Source organism: Kogia breviceps, chromosome 18 (assembly GCF_026419965.1).
Source record: "Kogia breviceps isolate mKogBre1 chromosome 18, mKogBre1 haplotype 1, whole genome shotgun sequence".
In the NCBI taxonomy this organism is placed as follows: Eukaryota; Metazoa; Chordata; class Mammalia; order Artiodactyla; family Physeteridae; genus Kogia; species Kogia breviceps.
Genome location: NC_081327.1, coordinates 8,613,112 through 8,629,686, shown reverse-complemented (window position 1 = coordinate 8,629,686; position 16,575 = coordinate 8,613,112). Strand labels below are relative to the sequence as shown.

Sequence of the window (16,575 nt, the reverse complement as noted above, 5' to 3'; positions counted from 1 at the left end):
ACTGAGCTTCAGAGAAATCAGTTGCTGAAGATCACACCTGGACACTTTCACTGCATGTGTCTAGGTATTCATTTCTTTTTATTTATCCTGCCTATGACTCACTGGGCATACCGGTCTTTTTACCAGTCTGGAATTTGCAATCATCGTGTCCTTAAATATTATCATTGCACCATTCTCTCTTCTGATTCTAGAACGCCAGTTAAACGTGTTAGACTTCCTCACTCTATCCTCCATAACCTTCCTTCCTATTTTCTTTCTTTTTTTCTTTTTTTGGTCTCTGTGCTACTTCAGACCTAGCTTACGTTCAATAAATCTTTTTAAAATTTTATTTATTTTATTTTTGGCTGCGTTGGGTCTTTGTTGCTGCGTGCGGGCTTTCTCTAGTTGCAGCAAGCCAGGGCTACTCTTTGTTGCGGTGCGCGGGCTTCTCATTGCGGTGGCTTCTCTCGTCGCAGAACACGGGCTCTAGGCGCGCCGGCTTCAGTAGTTGTGGCACGCAGGCTCTAGAGCACAGGCTCAGTAGCTGACACTGGCTTAGTTGCTCCGCGGCATGTGGGATCTTCCCGGATCAGGGCTTGAACCCATGTCCCCTGCATTGGCAGGAGGATTCTTAACCACTGCGCCACCAGGAAAGTCTCTCCCTCAGCATTTAAAACATCTTCTCTGCAGTGTTCTGGGTCAGCCTTACCTGAGCTTGTAGTTCAGTGGGATCCCACCTCCTATTAGATTCTTCACCTTGGACAGGCTTTGACCTTGACTTCTGCCTGCTTGTCCCAATAAGGCTACAAATAGGAAATCCAAGTTTGTTCACATCAACAAATACCCTCAGAGCAAAAGTGGCTTCAGGGCCCCATGGGCCTTTCCCTTAAATTTCTGGCTTAGTATATCCTTAACTGTATTTTATTGGATATTTGATGCTTTTCAGATTTTTTTTACTTCTGGTGTTCAGCAGGAGAGTCCAAATAATCTGGCCTTCCCGCTATAAGAAACCAAAAATCCCACAAAAGCAAGCCAAGATTCAAACCCAGGATTCTCTGATTCTAAAATCTAAGTATTAAATAACTGCTATGATATAGCCTAGTCTCTGGAAATTTTGATTCCTTGATAAGAACGTCAGAGACTGTTAGCCACCGCTCAATATCCATTTTTCCTTCTTCTAAAGAAATAAAAACTACCTTGTGGGCGTCCCTGGTGGCGCAGCGGTTGAGAGTCCGCCTGCCGATGCACGGGACACGGGTTCGTGCCCCGGTCCGGGAAGATCCCACGTGCCACGGAGCGGCTAGGCCCGTGAGCCATGGCCGCTGCGCCTGCGCGTCCGGAGCCTGTGCTCCGCAACGGGAGAGGCCACAACATTAAGAGGCCTGCGTACCACAAAACAAAAAAAACAATAAAACTACCTTGTTTGAGCGTCTACTATTTTGAGGTTTTCGAATCCAAAACGACACAGATGAAGAGTCAAAAATAATCTCAGGCTAAGGGACTCGGCTAAGGATTCTTCTCTCAACTTTTTCCATTTCACCATGCACTGGCCCATGACTCCCTTCTCTCCCAAACCCCTTCCCTGAACAACACACAAACAAGTCTGGGCCCAGCCTTATAAATACTGATTTTATAGAAAGGACCAATTCAGAATTGGTCAGATGCCACACATTAGAAGCTTTCCAGAACCACAAGGATGAAAATCCAAAACCAAACCAAAACAAAAAAACAACAAAAACACATCTCAAACAGAACAAACAAAAATACCCCAGATCAAACTGCCTAAAGGTCAAGGTTTTGGTTGACCAAAGGCTTCTAAAGAAACACATGTGGATGGGGGGTGGAGAGACCCCAACACCTGAACAAGTACCCAGAGTGGAAGGAAAAACCACCCAGAAATTCAAACCCACAGTCCCTGCCCACCGGCCCCCCACGCTGTCCAGAGCGAGGCAAAGGGCTTCACAGCTTTTTTGCAGGGGGGGAGGGGGGAGAGTCATGGCAATAGCTTAAATATTGGGAGGAGGAGAATTTTTACACTTCAACTTTTTTCTCCTCTTCCCCTTTAGGGGAAGTAGAGAGACTGGTAGCTTGAGGTTAAGGAGAAAACTGATTTGTATTGTTTTAATGGGGAAAACGTCTAGAAATGGCAGGCGGCCATGAAAACTGCCAAACGTGACCTTTGATCTGATGGCCCCGATTCCTAAAGAGGAGGTGAGCCCTGGTGTAGTAGGTTAGGAAGGGTACCAACCCTGGGTGCTGCAGCCTCTTGGGGAAAAAAAAAAAAAAAAAAAACAGCTCCAGAGAGAAAGAACTGTGGGGAGGGAACGGAAGGGGGCCAGAATGGGGAAACCCTTAAGTAGTACCAAAATTAGCTGCCGTCTGCTCCCTGCTTGTAGGTCCCTGGGGTATGAAGAGTGGCAGGGAGGGCGCTGGGGCTGAATGGAGAAGAAATTGAGATGCTGATAAAAAAACACCCTACTTGAGGGTCTGAAGAGTAGAAAACCAGCAGGGGTCAATCCGAGTGCTTTCTTGGGTCACATCCCCCTGAACACCAACGCAGTTCTGGAGGGGGATCAACGCTGCCTGGGCTGAGGGTATGGGCTGGTGGCCCAGTCCTGACCCCGGCTCCCAGGGGGAGGGGGTGGGGGTGTGCACGGTGGGCTCTTCCCCCCCCCTCCCCCGGCTTCACCTCCCCTCCTCCCGGCCAGCCCGGCCGCCCCCACCGCCTGGCCCATTGCAGGGCAACACCCAGTTGTTATCGTGCAGACCCAGGCGGCAGCCGGGTGTCTCGCGATCGGCTCGGCGGCAGCACATCCAGTAGGAACGTCCGTAAGGCAGGTCGTGGTGGTAGGGCTTGGGGTGCCAGCGGCAGAGCGACACATCGCCCTTCTCGTATCTCTTGCGGCACTGCTTGCAAGGGTCATCGCGGTAGAGCGGGTCGCGGCTCCAGCGCGAGTCTGTGGCCCGCACGCCGAACGCCTCAATGATGCCCTTGAAGTGGTGGCAGGTGCACTTGAGGGCCGCCAGGGCCCGCGTGGGCAGGAAGCTGAAGATCTTGACCAGCACGTGCTCAGGCAGCAGCAGCATGTACTGTCGCGGCTCCAGCAACCGCTGGATCTTGAAGCGGATTTCCAGGAAGTCGTGCGACACGTGCCGGTACAGGCGGCACAGGGAGGTGTCCACCGTGCCCTCAGCATCGTCCGGGCCAGGTGCAGTGGCGGGCGAGTCGGCTGGCGGTGGCTCGGGGGGCCCATCCGGTCCCCGGGGCTGGAGGAAGAAGAGCTGGCCAGGCGGGGGTGGCTCCTCGGGGCTGACGGTCAGGCACACCGTCTCCTCCTTCACGTTTTTGGTGCCATCCTTGCCGAAGAAGATACACTCATCCACCACCCCCGTCACCACCACATCCACATGGAAGCCTGACGTGCCACAGTCCCGGGCAGGGGGTGGAGGGGGGGCCGGGGGAGTGTCCTCGGGCCTGGCAGGGGCTGGGGTCTCACCCTCGCTGGCTTCATCCGCCCGAGCCAGCAGAAACTCCACATTGCTGGGGAGGGCATCCCGAGAGGGGCTGATGAGCTGGTAGAGGTCGCAGGTGATCTTGTCCTTGGCCCGGGCCCCAGGACCCGGGCTGCCAGGGTAGGCACAACCCGGCCGGCCCCCACTCCCATTGGGCAAGCTGCCATCCGGTGCACGGGGCTCTCGGCCGTTGGAGATCCGGAAGGCGATGCGCACCTCCCCGGGGCCTGGCCCGGGCCGCTCCTCCTTGCGGAGGCCTTTAGCTGGAGGGTTGTCCCGCTGAGCCTCGAAGTGGGCCACGGCCTCCGCCACACGGCTGCAGTCCCCGCCACCAGACCGCCGTTCGGACCCCAGCCCCTTGGCAGGCCCACCCTGCTCGGCCGACACGTAGACCACAGGCGCTGGGGTGCCCGGGCGCGGGTAGCTCTGCAGGGCCAGGGCGGCCCGCTGCTCCACCAGGGCCACCATCTCGGCCACAGAGAGCAGGTCCACATCCTCACTGGCTGAGGCTGGGGCCCCCTCAGCAGCAGGGGACCCGTGTTGTCCCCCTGGGTCCGGAGGAGCCTTCGTAGGCTCAAGACAGCGCCTCCTCCGCTTGGCCTTGGAGCTGTCACTGCCCCAGTGCCCCTTGACCTTCATGGAGCTGGCCCGGCTCCCTCCACCGCACTGGTGGGCCACAAAGAAGGCCACCTTCTCCTTTGTATTCCCGGGCTTGATAACATACCACGTGTCCAGCAGGACTCGACCCTCGTCGCCGGCAGCGGCTGCTGAAAGGAGCGCGGCAGGCTGGGAGGCAGAAGCCTCCGTGGCCAAGGCGGGGGGCGTGTTTTCTGAGTGGGCAGGGCCATGGTCTGGCTCCGGCCCCCCGCCTGGCTCAGGGCAGGCTGACGGCTTGAGGGCTGCGGAAGGCGGGCGCGGCTGGTTCTGGGAGTAGGTGCCAAAGGGCCGGGGACACCACAGCTGGAAGGGAAGGAGGCCCCCTCGGTCCATTCTGGGGAATGGTGGCAGACAGGCGGGGGTTCACCACATCTCAGGACCTGAATGGCGGTGGGGGGCTCCACAGGCCACCTGGAGACAGGGAAGAGGAGGCTGGGGAGCTGGGGAACGGCCTGCCCTCCCAGTACCCCACTGACCTCAACGTCTCCTGACCTGAGGGGGCAGACCAAACTAGACCACTGAGATCCTGTTCCCGCCCCCCTGGCACAGGTGAGCAAACGGAAGGCGGCAGAGGGGATAGGACCTGCTCCTGTAAAACTCAGAGTGTGACCAAAGCTGGCAGTTTGCTCCAACCCTCCGCTGTCTCACAGCCTGACTGGTTTCAGTCACGATCCAGAGGCCTCCTGCTGCCATAACTTTTTAAGCAGGAATGAAAGTACCAACTGACAGACAGCACCTCCTTTTTCTATTTGCTCACCTGGTAACAAGTTCCTGAAAAGACAAGAATTGCCAGCCCTGCCCACAGCTACTGCGGCTTGAGCCCAGAGGAAGCAACAAGGTAGGCTGGGCAGGGGAAGAAAATCAGAGGTCGGAGACAGAGAGGTCTTTAAGAATTCAGCTCCTCACTTTGCTCGGGTCGTGAGGCTCTTGAAGGATCCCTTAAAGCTGTGTATCCTCACCCCGAAAAATGCACACACTTGCACCAAGACTGTGCAGGTAATTCCCTTAAGCACAAATGCAGACCCCTGGGATGAGAAGGCCTTTCTAGTCTAGTTTCCTCAAGTTGCTCACAACTTGCTGAGCTTGAGGCTCAGGGTGGGGAAGGCTTACATAGTGTAACACCAGGCCCGCAAACTTGTTTTCCAGACTTTTCAGTTTAGGGATTGTAACAGTGACCATTTTATTTTGCAATGACTTTGTGTGCGTGATCTAATCTGGAAGCAATTTTGCTAATGACTCTAACACGACCACGTTCCACTGCAGGACCAACAGCCTCAATCCCTCAGTCTCAATCCTTCCCTGGCCCATTTCCCTCCAGACATCTTGAAACCAAAATACCCTTCAGGGCTTCCCTGGTGGCCCAGTGGTTAAGAATCCACCTGCCAATGCAGGGGACACGGGTTTGATCCCTGGTCTGGGAAGATCCCACATGCCGTGGAGCAACTAAGCCCGTGTGCCACAACTACTGAGCCCGCGTGCCTAGAGCCTGTGCTCCACAAGAGAAGCCACCACAATGAGAAGCCCGCGCACTGCAATGAAGACTAGCCCCCGCTCGCCACAACTAGAGAAAGCCCGTGTGCAGCAACGAAGACCCAACGCAGCCAAAAATAAAATTTAAAAAACAAAACAAACAAACAAAACAACAAAATACCCTCCAAACATCGAAACTCCCACATGCTTACTGACTGGTAAAAGTAGTTTGCTGACTCCTGGTCAGACTATTTTGAGCCACAGGCCAAATCTGGCCCACTGCCTGCCTCTGCAAATAGTTTTATTGAAACATGTTCATTTGTTTATGACTGCTTTCATGCTATCATGGCAGAGTTGAGTAGTGGCAACAGAGAACATATGGCCTGCAAAGCCTAAAATACTCATTATCTGGCCCTTTATAGAAAAAGTTTGCTGACCTCCGCAGTATATATGGTCCCTCTAAATTCAGGCAATACCACAGACACCACTAAATCACCATTTACTTCATAGCCCTGTAGACACCATTCAAGATCTAGACAGCCTCCAAACATCCACAGACCCCAGAAACAGAAAGTCCTAATCCTAAAAATCCTTGCCCCCCCCAAAAAATCCCCAATCCCACCTACCCCAATACTTACATGCCAGTTTCTTGCTTAAAAAAACAACAAAAAAAAATGCCACACAGCCCCTAAAACCTACAGAAGGCTAAGTTTACCAACCACCAACACATCTAAAATGTCCAGGAATAGAAGCTACCACATCAAAGGCCATTCATTCTCTGTAGATGCAAATGTATCCTGATGTAAAATATCCAGAACCTCTCAAATCCTGCTTTAAACTTCCAAACCTAAAAATATCCCCTCCAGCACAGAAAGCCTCAATCTCAACGAACCCCTCACAGATCCCATGCCTAACCAAGAACTCAAACACACACAGCAATTTCCCAACCTCACAGATGACCCCAAAGACCAGTTTCCTGAAATCCTATACTCACCTCAAACTCTTTCTAAACCTCCACATGTATTCCCTAATTCCACAGAAGCCCCCCAAACAACTCACTAAAGCACAAAAGCTCCGTAACAAATAAAACTAATCCCAAACTAGGTATTTCTCAAAAGCTAAAAGAACCTCCAAAATACTCCCAAAGAAACCTTACAAAATGTTAACAAGCAGACATGAGCTTATGGCATGCTCGCTGGCAGCTTACTGGGTACTGTTATAACAACTCCAGCTTCCGGATGAGACACAGAAAGGTTAAATCCCGTGTCCGGAGACAATCAGGTAGGAAGTCGGAAGAGCCGAAAGCCCACGCATTCTGGATCCAGAATTGGACTCTTTTCTTTGCTTCTCGGTCTCTCCGTGGCTCCCCAAATCTTATACCCACCAAACACCCCAATCCACACAGGAGATCCCCTACAACACAACCGAACCTTCCACACTACAACAAAACGGAAACCAAAATCCCAAGGTGCCCCCTAAACTCAAGGGAACCCCAAAGTATCCCCACACGCACGCAAGAATGTCCCCAAGCCCCCAAATATAGCCTCCCCGGAATCCGCCAACCCCTGGGGCTACCCTCGAAACCGAGACACGCCCCCAAAGCGCCCACACCGGCGAGCCCCGCCCCCTGCGGCGGGAGGTGGCTGCACACACGCGTGCGTACGAGTGGGAAGAGGGCCCGCCCCCTCGCTCCTTCCCTCCGGCTGCCGCGCGGGCGAGCACCTGACTAGTTTCCCTCCGCCCCTTTGTTGACAGACGCGCGCGTGAGGCCCCCAGCCAATGAGCGGCGGCCGTTCGGGGCCATGCCCATATAAGGAAGGCCTTGGCGAAGGGGCCCAACTTCGAAGAGGGAGGAGTAGGCGAGAGGTGACGAAGGGGGGTGTGGAAACAGCCGAGTGCAAGAGAGCGTGGAACAACTCCCAACTTCCTACAAAACGTAGGGACAAGGCCAGGACCGAGGGCACGGCATTCAAGGAGAGGTTTATTACGACGTTTCCTCTAAACAGGAGCCTTGATTGACAGTTGAGATTTAAAGGGCCAAGCAGTTTAGGGATTGAGACTCCAGGGCGGAAGGAAGGGGGCAGAAAGATCTAAAAGTGCCTAGCTTTGGTAGGGAGCCCTGTGGGGCGAGATTTCCTGCGGCGGAAACTGTGCAGCGGGATCACCTAACCCTGAAAAACAAATGGGCAGAACCCTGCGATGGCTCCCGCATCACTGCGTCTAAGCCTCTGGGCCTGGCATTCAAGGCTCAGGCCCTGTGGCCAAAAGGACCTCTCCGGCCAGCCCTTCCAACCAGGCGCCGCAAATCTGACTCCGAGTTGGTACAATAAAAGACTATGAAATACCTCAATAATGGTTTTTTAATATTGATTACCTGTTAAAATGATACTATTTAGGATATAATTGAGTTAAAATACTTAAAATTAACTTCATCTCCTTCTTCTGACTTTTAAAATGTGGCTACTACAAGATTTTAAATTGCACGTAAGGCTCACTTTATATTTCTCTTGAACAGCACTGGCCTAGAACCTTTCAGTGCCAGGCGGACTCAAGAGACACTCAAAGGTGGCCCCACTGCAGGCATCTGTCCATCCCCACCACCCTGCCTGCTACCAACCATCCCACACATCAGAGCCGGAAGGGTCTTCTAAAAGTATAAACCTGACCTTGTCCCTACCCTTCTCAGAACCTACCATAACTCCCCAGTGCCTTTGGGAAAAAGCCCAGATACCCCACTGGTCCAGCCTCATCCTTCCCCACTCTTCCACACCCCCAGTGGACCCAGGTAAGCACCTGATCTGGCACACAGAGTAGTTAGGATACTGGGGCCCTGTCTGATCCTCGATAGGAGCTGTTATCTCCATTGTATAGATGAAGAAATTGAGGCAGGACAGGTTGCCTAACTAGCCCAAGGTCACACATAAACTGGTGTGACTTCGAGTAGGGATATGAACCCAGGGAATCTGGTTCTAGATTGCTGCGCTCTCTTGTTTAATTATATATTCCCTGGGGTCTCAGCTCAGCCATCCCCTGCTCCAGGAAGCTAACTTCCCAGGCTGGGTCAGGCTCCACCTCTGGGCTCCCACACTGGCCTCCTTGCTATCTATTTCTCACTCACCAAGCTCTTTCCTTCCATGGTCTTCGCGTCTGCTGTTTCCTCTGACTGGAATGCTTTCCCCCCAGATCTCCACATGGTTCAATCCCTTCTGTCATTTGGGTCTTTGCTCAAATGTAACGTTAATGGGCCTGTATCTTTAACAGAGAGGCCTTCCCTGAGCTCCCTTCCTGGAAACCTCCCAAATGCCCAGCGGGGGACCTCCGGGTTCCCAAGTCCCAGCCCTGCCCACTCTTGAGTCATCACTGTCTAGAGATGGATCTGTCTCCTCCACTGGAGAGTGAACCCCCGGGGGGAGAGGAGGGAGGAAGGGTCAGAGGTATCATGCTCATCATGGTGACCCCAGCAACACTGCCCAGCATGGGACTGAATGGATCAAAGCTCCTTTTCCAGAGGCTCCATGTCATTAACTCCATGAAGCCTGACAGTGTAAATTCTGTTTCACACCCAAGTATTCTATCTGTGTCCGAGGTCACTGGGGCAGAATTTTCTAACTTCCACACACTGAGCCCAGCACAAAGCCCTACGCTAAAACAGCTTTTAGAGAATGCTCTGTGAATATCCATTTATTGTAAAACATCAGAAGCCAGAAAGACTGAAAATAAAAAGATGGGAAAAGACTGACCAGGCAAATACGAACCAAGAGTCAAGGAGAGGAGTGACATCGCTGTTTAAAAAAATAGTAACAACTGACAAAAGCAAAAGGTATTATTAGGGACAAAGATGGTGACAAAACAAACTGACCCATTATACACAGAAGTTCTCAACATACGTGCTCCTAATACTATGGCCTCAAGATATACAAAGCAAAAAACAACAGAATGACAAAAACGGTTTGGCAAATCCACAAATGTAATGGGACACCTTAATATATCTCTCCATAAGACATCGGTTGAAAAGATCAAATCAGTAAGGACCTGAACCGCACAACCAGCACCCTTGCTGGAATGCCCCCGACAATTAGAGAATCCAGCTTTATATCCCTCATCTGACATTCAGAGGTCCTCCTGTGTGCTGGCCCTGGGTTGGATGCTGGGGATACAGAGATGACACTGAGTTCACCAGAAAGAGCTCATGGGAAAGGGGGCAGACATCCAAATAAACAATCACGGCCAACATGAATACATTACAGAGCAAATGATGATCACAACAGCAGTTTAACACTGGAGCACTCACCGTGAGCCAGGCTTTGCTGTGAGTACTTTACAAATATTAACTCATTTAATTCTCACGTCATCTTACTATTTTTCATCTCGTTTCAGGGATTAGGAAGTGGAGGCATAGAAGGGCTAAGTAAATACTGTCGGATGCAGCTCTGTGGCTGAGCTTTGACTCCAAGAGTCTGGATGACTCCAGAGTACAAAGCTCATTCATTGCGTATACGGAGCACTTTTCCTGGGTCATCTTGTTCAGTCCTCAAGGCCTTTGCACTCTCTGTTCCCTATGCCTAGAATACTCTTCCCCAGGTATTCACAGGACTCACCCCCTCCTGAGATCACCTTCATGGGACCTTCCTTTTTTTTTTTTTTTTTAAACTTATTTTATTGGAGTATAGTTGATTTACAATGTTGTATTAATTTCTACTGTACAGCAAAGTGATCCGGTTACACATATATACGTATTCTTTTTTCATATCCTTTTCCATTATGGTTGATCACAGGATATTGAATAGAGTTCCCTGTGCTCTACAGTAGGACCTTATTGTTCACAAGACCTTCTTTGATTGAAGACTGCAGCCCCTGCCACAGACAGACATACACACTCTCCTTCCCTGATTTACTTTTCTCCTTAGCACGTGTTACTATCTAATACACTATGAACTTTATAAAGTTTATTGTCCGCTCCCCTCACTAACATGAAAGCTCCCCCAAGGCTGATATTTTTGACTAGTTTTTCTTTCACTGCCGTGTCGCCAGCTTTTAGAACAGCACCGAGCGGTTGGCTACCATTAGTGTGTTCCCCAGAGTGGCAGCTGCTGGGAGTGTGTTAGAAATGCAATCTTGGGCTCTGCCCTACACGCGCTTAATCAGAATGTGCACTTCAACAAGCTCTCTGGGGGACTGCAAGCACAATTAAGTGTGAGAAGCAACGCCCGAGCACATCACAGGTGTGCAGTGCACATTTGTTTGAACAAACGCCGAACACTGCCATACTGTCTGCCTTCTGCACAGTTACTACTGGGAACCTCTTGTGAAAAACTAGCTGGTCCAGCCGAGTCCACCGGTGGAAATCCTGCTCCCGGGACCAAGGTAGGATGCCACCTCCTCCAGGAGCTGTGCTGGTGCCATCCTAAGCTACACAGGATCTCTTCCTCCTCAGGCCTCCTCTGGCAGCACCTGTCACCTGCCCTTGCTGAATGACAGTGACCTGGGTGAGGGCCTCTCTCCCCTTCATCCTCTGGGTTTCTGGAAGGCTGGGACCCCTCCTCAAAGGTACAGCTGCTCCACCTCCGCACGTGGCTCCCTGGCCTGGTTTAGCTCTTCCGGCTCCATCCTTTCCATGGTAGCCAGAGAGAGCTTTCCAAACACAGATCAGACCACAGCACTCCCCTGTTTCAAATTCTTCCATAAGAGGTGCACGTTGGCAAAACAAAATGAAAAAACAAACAAAACATGCCCAGGAACCGTTTCTCAGAAAGCTGCTGGAGGATTTGCTTCAGCACAGGAAGGAATAAACCAAGAAAAAGGAAGCTATCAGATCAAAGAAATAAGATCTAGCCCAGCAAAAGGCAACAGGAAGGAATCCCCAGGTGAAGGTAAAGGAAGCTCCAAGGAGGACAGCTGCGCAGCAGGTGGAGGGAGAACCTGCGACTCTCAGTGCAGAGAAAGGAGAGAGGCTGACAATGAACAAGCTGAGCCTGCGACTTGAGAAGCTGGAAACAGTAGCAACCACAGAATAAGCCAAAGAAGGAAGGAAAGGGTAAAAAGCAGATGCCTGACTCCCCCACGCCGAGTCAGGGGATACTCCCCTCCCACCCCCCTGGGGTACCTCCATCCCGCGGCCCGGGAGGTCAGGGTCGTGCCCGCACAGGACTGGGCACAGAGTGGTGCCCAGGGAACGCACTTGCCCACTGCCAAACAGACGGCAGTGGCAGGGCCCCGGGGCTCTGCTCCTGGTCCTGCTCCTTCTATCCTCCGCTGTCTCTACCCTGTCACCCCCACTACTGCTTTGTCCGCAATCCTGATCCATCCCTGTCCCTTTATTGGCTTTTTGGACTCAGGGTCTGCTGGCCTCTCTCCCCCTTCTCAAGTTTCCCTTTCTGACTAACAGCTCATGGTAGGAATCATCCAAATCCTCAGGATCTAGAGATCCAGGGTGCAGACAGAATCCAGACAGGGCCTCCAAGCACCCCAGCTTTCCCATTTCTAGGGGTGTGACCATAGGCAGGGTTTTTAATCCCTCTGTGCCTTGGTTTCCCCCATTGAAAAATACAGATAATCACAGTACCCACCCATGGGTTGGCTGCTGATTCACTGAGATCAACCCAGTAGCGCACTCACTGCCAGCAAGGCACCAAGGACATGTTCAATACGAAGGCACCAGGATTATTAAGAAAAGGTGAGACAGAGAATTCCCTGGCAGTCCAGTGGTTAGGACTCCCCGCTTCCACTGCAGGGGGCACAGGTTCAATCCCTGGTCGGGGAACTAAGATCCCACAAGCTGCACAGTGTGGCCAAAAAAAAAAAAAAAAAGTGAGACTGCTGAAGAGTTATCACTGATAGAGCCAGACATCTCTCTTTATTTCACATTCTGAAATGAAACCGATCCTAGTCCCCCACAATAATCAAAATATGGCCATGCCTTTGTTACTGTTGGGAATTGGGTCTCACCTAGTAATTAAACAGAATTTACAGAGCAGCTACTGGGTGCCAGACACTGTTCCAGGCATCGGGGACAAGGGCACAGGAGACAGAAATCCTTGTCCTCATGGATTGGAGAGAGGGGACAAGAAATAGATAGTAATTTTCAAGGTGCTACAGGGAAACAAATATACCAAGTGAGAGGGATGAGGAGCGTAAAGCGGGGGTTATGATCTTAATTGAGGAGCAGGTGACAAGCCAAGTCTTTGAGAAAACCTGTGCTTTTAGGAATAACGCAGCTTTACCAGAGCTGCTAGATATATACCATTCGCAATGATTAAAAAAATATCATTTTGTATGAGTAAGCTTCAGATAAGCACAGGCTGAAAACGCACTTAAGATTTGAAGAAAAGGCAAAGTAACTTGGAAAGGAGATACTTTTCTAAGAGAAACAAATAAAGGGGGGAAAAGGTGTCACATCACCCCGGGGCACCCAGATGTGACAAACTGGTACAGGGAAGAGTAAGAGGTTGGCAACTTTTCCCCAAACTAACAGGAGACCTGGAGACAAAAATGTGCTTGGTACAGGCCCTGGCACATAGTAGGTGCTCTATCAACATGGCGGACTACTCAAGGGATGAACCCCCATTTTCCAGAAGAGGAAACTGAGGTCCAGAGGGGTTAAGTGACTTGTCCAAAGTCACATAGCTGGTGGGTGATGGAGCCAGGATTCAAATCTGGGTGTTCTGGTTCCGGAGCACATGTTCAATAAATTTTTCTTGAAAGAATAAAATTAATCAAAATACTTCACACTTATTAAGAGCTTAATATGCACTAGGCGTTTTATACATGTGACCTCATCAACTGCTTACAAGAGCAACACGGTTGGAATGTGGCCCCATTTTACATATGAGAAAACTGAGGCGGGGGTGGGGGTGGGGGGGAAGTAACTTGGCCAAGGACACACGGCAGCAGAGGTGGGGGACAGGAATGTGGTCCTATCTGACGCTGATGCTATTAACCATAAGCTTTCCTATCAGGGTCAGACAATTTTGGGGATAAACTCTGGAAGCCTCAAGACAAATGAACCAAACTGTTTCAAAATGACTGACAAAGTTGCCAAACTGCCCAGTGAGGTCCTAATGACCAAAAAGTTGGGAGAAAAAAAAGCACACAGTTGTTAGAAATATTTCATATTCACCGAAATACGTGGAGTTGGGCCAGGCTGGGCATTGGCAAGTGAAATATTTATATTTGGCTGGGGCTAGGAATGGGAATGGGGACAGACGGAGTTTCTAAGCACCCCCTTGGGGAGTCACTCTTGAGCTTGGGTGCCCAGGGGTAGAGGGTGGGGAACTACAAGAGTCAGGATATGGGAGGAACCTGGAACAGAAAGGAAAGGCAGCCTGGCTGATGTCTCCCTCACTGGTCCTTCTCTACTGCCCTCTCTCGGGTCTGCGTTTCCCATTCCCATTCAAAAAAAAACGACAACTCAGGTGTATAAAGCACTTACTCCAAGCACTTCACGTGCTTACCTGCCCGAACCCTCTAACCTTCCTAGGGGTTCTAATCCCATTTTATAATTGAGGAGAGGCCAAAAGACTTACCCAAGGTCACACAGCAAGTAAATGGCAGAACTAAAATTCAAACTGAGGACTGCTTCAGTTCTCAAGTCTCTGCCATACTCATGACATTGTACTTCGGTACAAGGAGAGAGGACTAAATTACAGTGGGGAGAGCAGATTCTGAGCCAGGATGTCTAGGTTGGAATCCTGAGTCTATCGTTTAATGCTGGATGACCTTGGGAAAGTTGCTGAACCTCTCTGTGCCTCTGCTTCCTTTCTGTAGAATGGAGACAATAACAGAACCTACAACTTAGGGGTGTTGTCAGAATTAAAGGACTTAATACATACAAGTAGCTAAGAACAGGGCCAGGCACTTCCTAAACAATAAGTGTTAGCTGGAATTGACTGTGGGGAACCCCACCCCCCACCCCCGCCCCCGCATGTTTCTGAGCTGGGGTGTGCCCAGCTCAGAGTCAGGTTTTGAGAAAACACCCCTGGGGCTGGACTAAAAAGGAGGGAATCCATTAGCACCTGTGACCCAGTCACATTCCTGGGGTGGGGAACTTCCCACCAACAGCTTTTAGACTAAGGACTTACCCCGAGCCGGGACGACGATCTTATGAAGCCTCCTCTCTTCTCAGTGGCATGTTGTTCCCACAATAGATAAAGGCACTGAGTTTCAGAGAGGGGACATTTGCCCAGGTCACAAAGGAGTAGCAGAAGAAAAGATCTGAATGCTGGAATGTCCATACACATAATCCGCTACACTTTTCTAATCCCATTGGAGAAACGAGAGTGCAAAAGGTCGTCTTTATGGCCCCTGCTGGCCATATTATCCTACAGTTCCGTGACTGTCCAGTTTATCGGGAGTCTCTGGCTGAACTAAGCAAACTATCGCTACAGGCAGGCCCCTCATCTCATGCTCCGCACTCCACCCACAGTTCTGTATCCTAACCTACACACCACTCTACCACTGATTTCCCTCTTCCATCATCTCAGCTTGCCCTCCTGCCCCCAATCCGATCCAGAGGCTCCAACCCACCGCATCCACAGCTGGCCTTTCCCTCGGAGCCTCCAGACCCCCTCATTCATCTAGCACTGACTCCCATGCCTTTCCACATCCCCTACGCTAAACTCCTCGAAATTGCCCCCTTCAGGGCCTCTGCCAGGACGCCCAGCCCCTTCTCCAACTCGGGACTCATTTCCCCAGCTCTGAGCTCCCTCACAATCAATCCCAAAGCTCGACTCTCTCCCCACCTTCAAGACCCATCCCCAGCCCCCATTCTTCTACTATTCCCTCCGGCTCCCATTTCTCCCAATCCCCTCCCCCAAGCGATCTCCCCTCCCCCAGCCTCTTCTTTAGCCCCTGCCTCTTCCCTCTCGCCACAGGGTCCCGAACCCCCGCCCGGGTTCTCAAGCGCCCCCGGCCCCCTCTCGGGGTTCTCACCATCTCCCCGCGCTGCAGCTCCCTCCGCTACGCGGGTTTCCCCCACTCGCTCCTCTCCAGCCTCCCCTTCCGGGTTCCCGCCCCGAAGCCCGCTGGGAATTGGAGTCCGGGCGGCCACGGACTACAACTCCCAGAAGGCAGCACGGTCAAGCTTGGAGGTGGGGAAGGAAGCAAACTGGGCGGGCTGAGGAGAATGACTGTAACTCCCAGGAGGTAGCAAGGGGGCCTGACAGCGCAGGCGCACAGAGCGCCCCCTCCAGGCGCACTGGGAGTTGGAGTGCAGCCTCCTCCATTTTGGCCCGGGGCCCTTGGAAAAGGGGTTGAGAAAACTGCAAAGGGGCAGTTTTTGTGAGGGGTGGAGAGGTGGTAAGAGCAAGTTTACCGATTCACTTAAACTGATTAACATAATAATTAACAGTGCCTTGAACTTTCTCAAATACTTTCCCATCCATTTTTCCCCCTGGTTTTCTTACCACCACCTCCTAATTTACAAATAAGGAAATTAGCCTTAAGCTTTAGGAGGGAGGATAGCTCCATGCACTAGAAATTTGTGCGTATCATAGAAGATTCACGAAGACAGGCATCTTTTTGTATCTTGTTCAAGCACGCAGAAGAGTGTAAATAAATGTTGAGTAAATACCTATTGTATGTTAATAATTATATGCCAGACACTCTGCACAGAACCCAAGTATTATCCCAAATTGATAAAAACTAAGGCAGCAAGAGACTGAGATTCTTCTCCAGGGCAACACAGCAAGAAAGTGATTTGAACTGAAATGTGTTGGACCCCAGGGCCTCTTCTCTCCGCTAGGTTGCTAGATCGTCTCCCCTTAAGCTATATTTTCCTGTCCATACTCCTCACGGGCCATGAGAGTGAACTTTCTAAAATGGAAAGTTTGCTATATTAAGGAACATAACAACTTCATGAGGGGAACTGCTATTAAGTGTCGATTCCAATGGCCCTCCTCTGAATCTTTTCTCAATTTCTCTCTCTTTAATGCAGCCTCTGCCTCACTAGATTCTCATGGT

General features: G+C 51.2%; 1 protein-coding gene across 1 annotated transcript; it reads right to left on the bottom strand.

Annotated features, from left to right (window-relative positions):
• Positions 1-2,392: 2,392 nt before the first annotated feature.
• Positions 2,393-15,625, bottom strand: FBXO46 (F-box protein 46). The gene is made up of 3 exons (XM_059045229.2): positions 15,547-15,625; positions 14,697-14,771; positions 2,393-4,560 (listed from the first exon to the last, which is right to left on the bottom strand). Exon 3 carries the CDS (start codon positions 4,480-4,482, stop codon positions 2,665-2,667), a length of 1,818 nt encoding a protein of 605 aa, XP_058901212.1. The 5' UTR covers positions 4,483-4,560; positions 14,697-14,771; positions 15,547-15,625; the 3' UTR covers positions 2,393-2,664.
• Positions 15,626-16,575: the final 950 nt, after the last annotated feature.

Bases quoted from the DNA above. Each gene is read 5' to 3' on its own strand.
- FBXO46 (XM_059045229.2), bottom strand. From the start codon at position 4,482: ATGGACCGAGGGGGCCTCCTTCCCTTCCAGCTGTGGTGTCCCCGGCCC.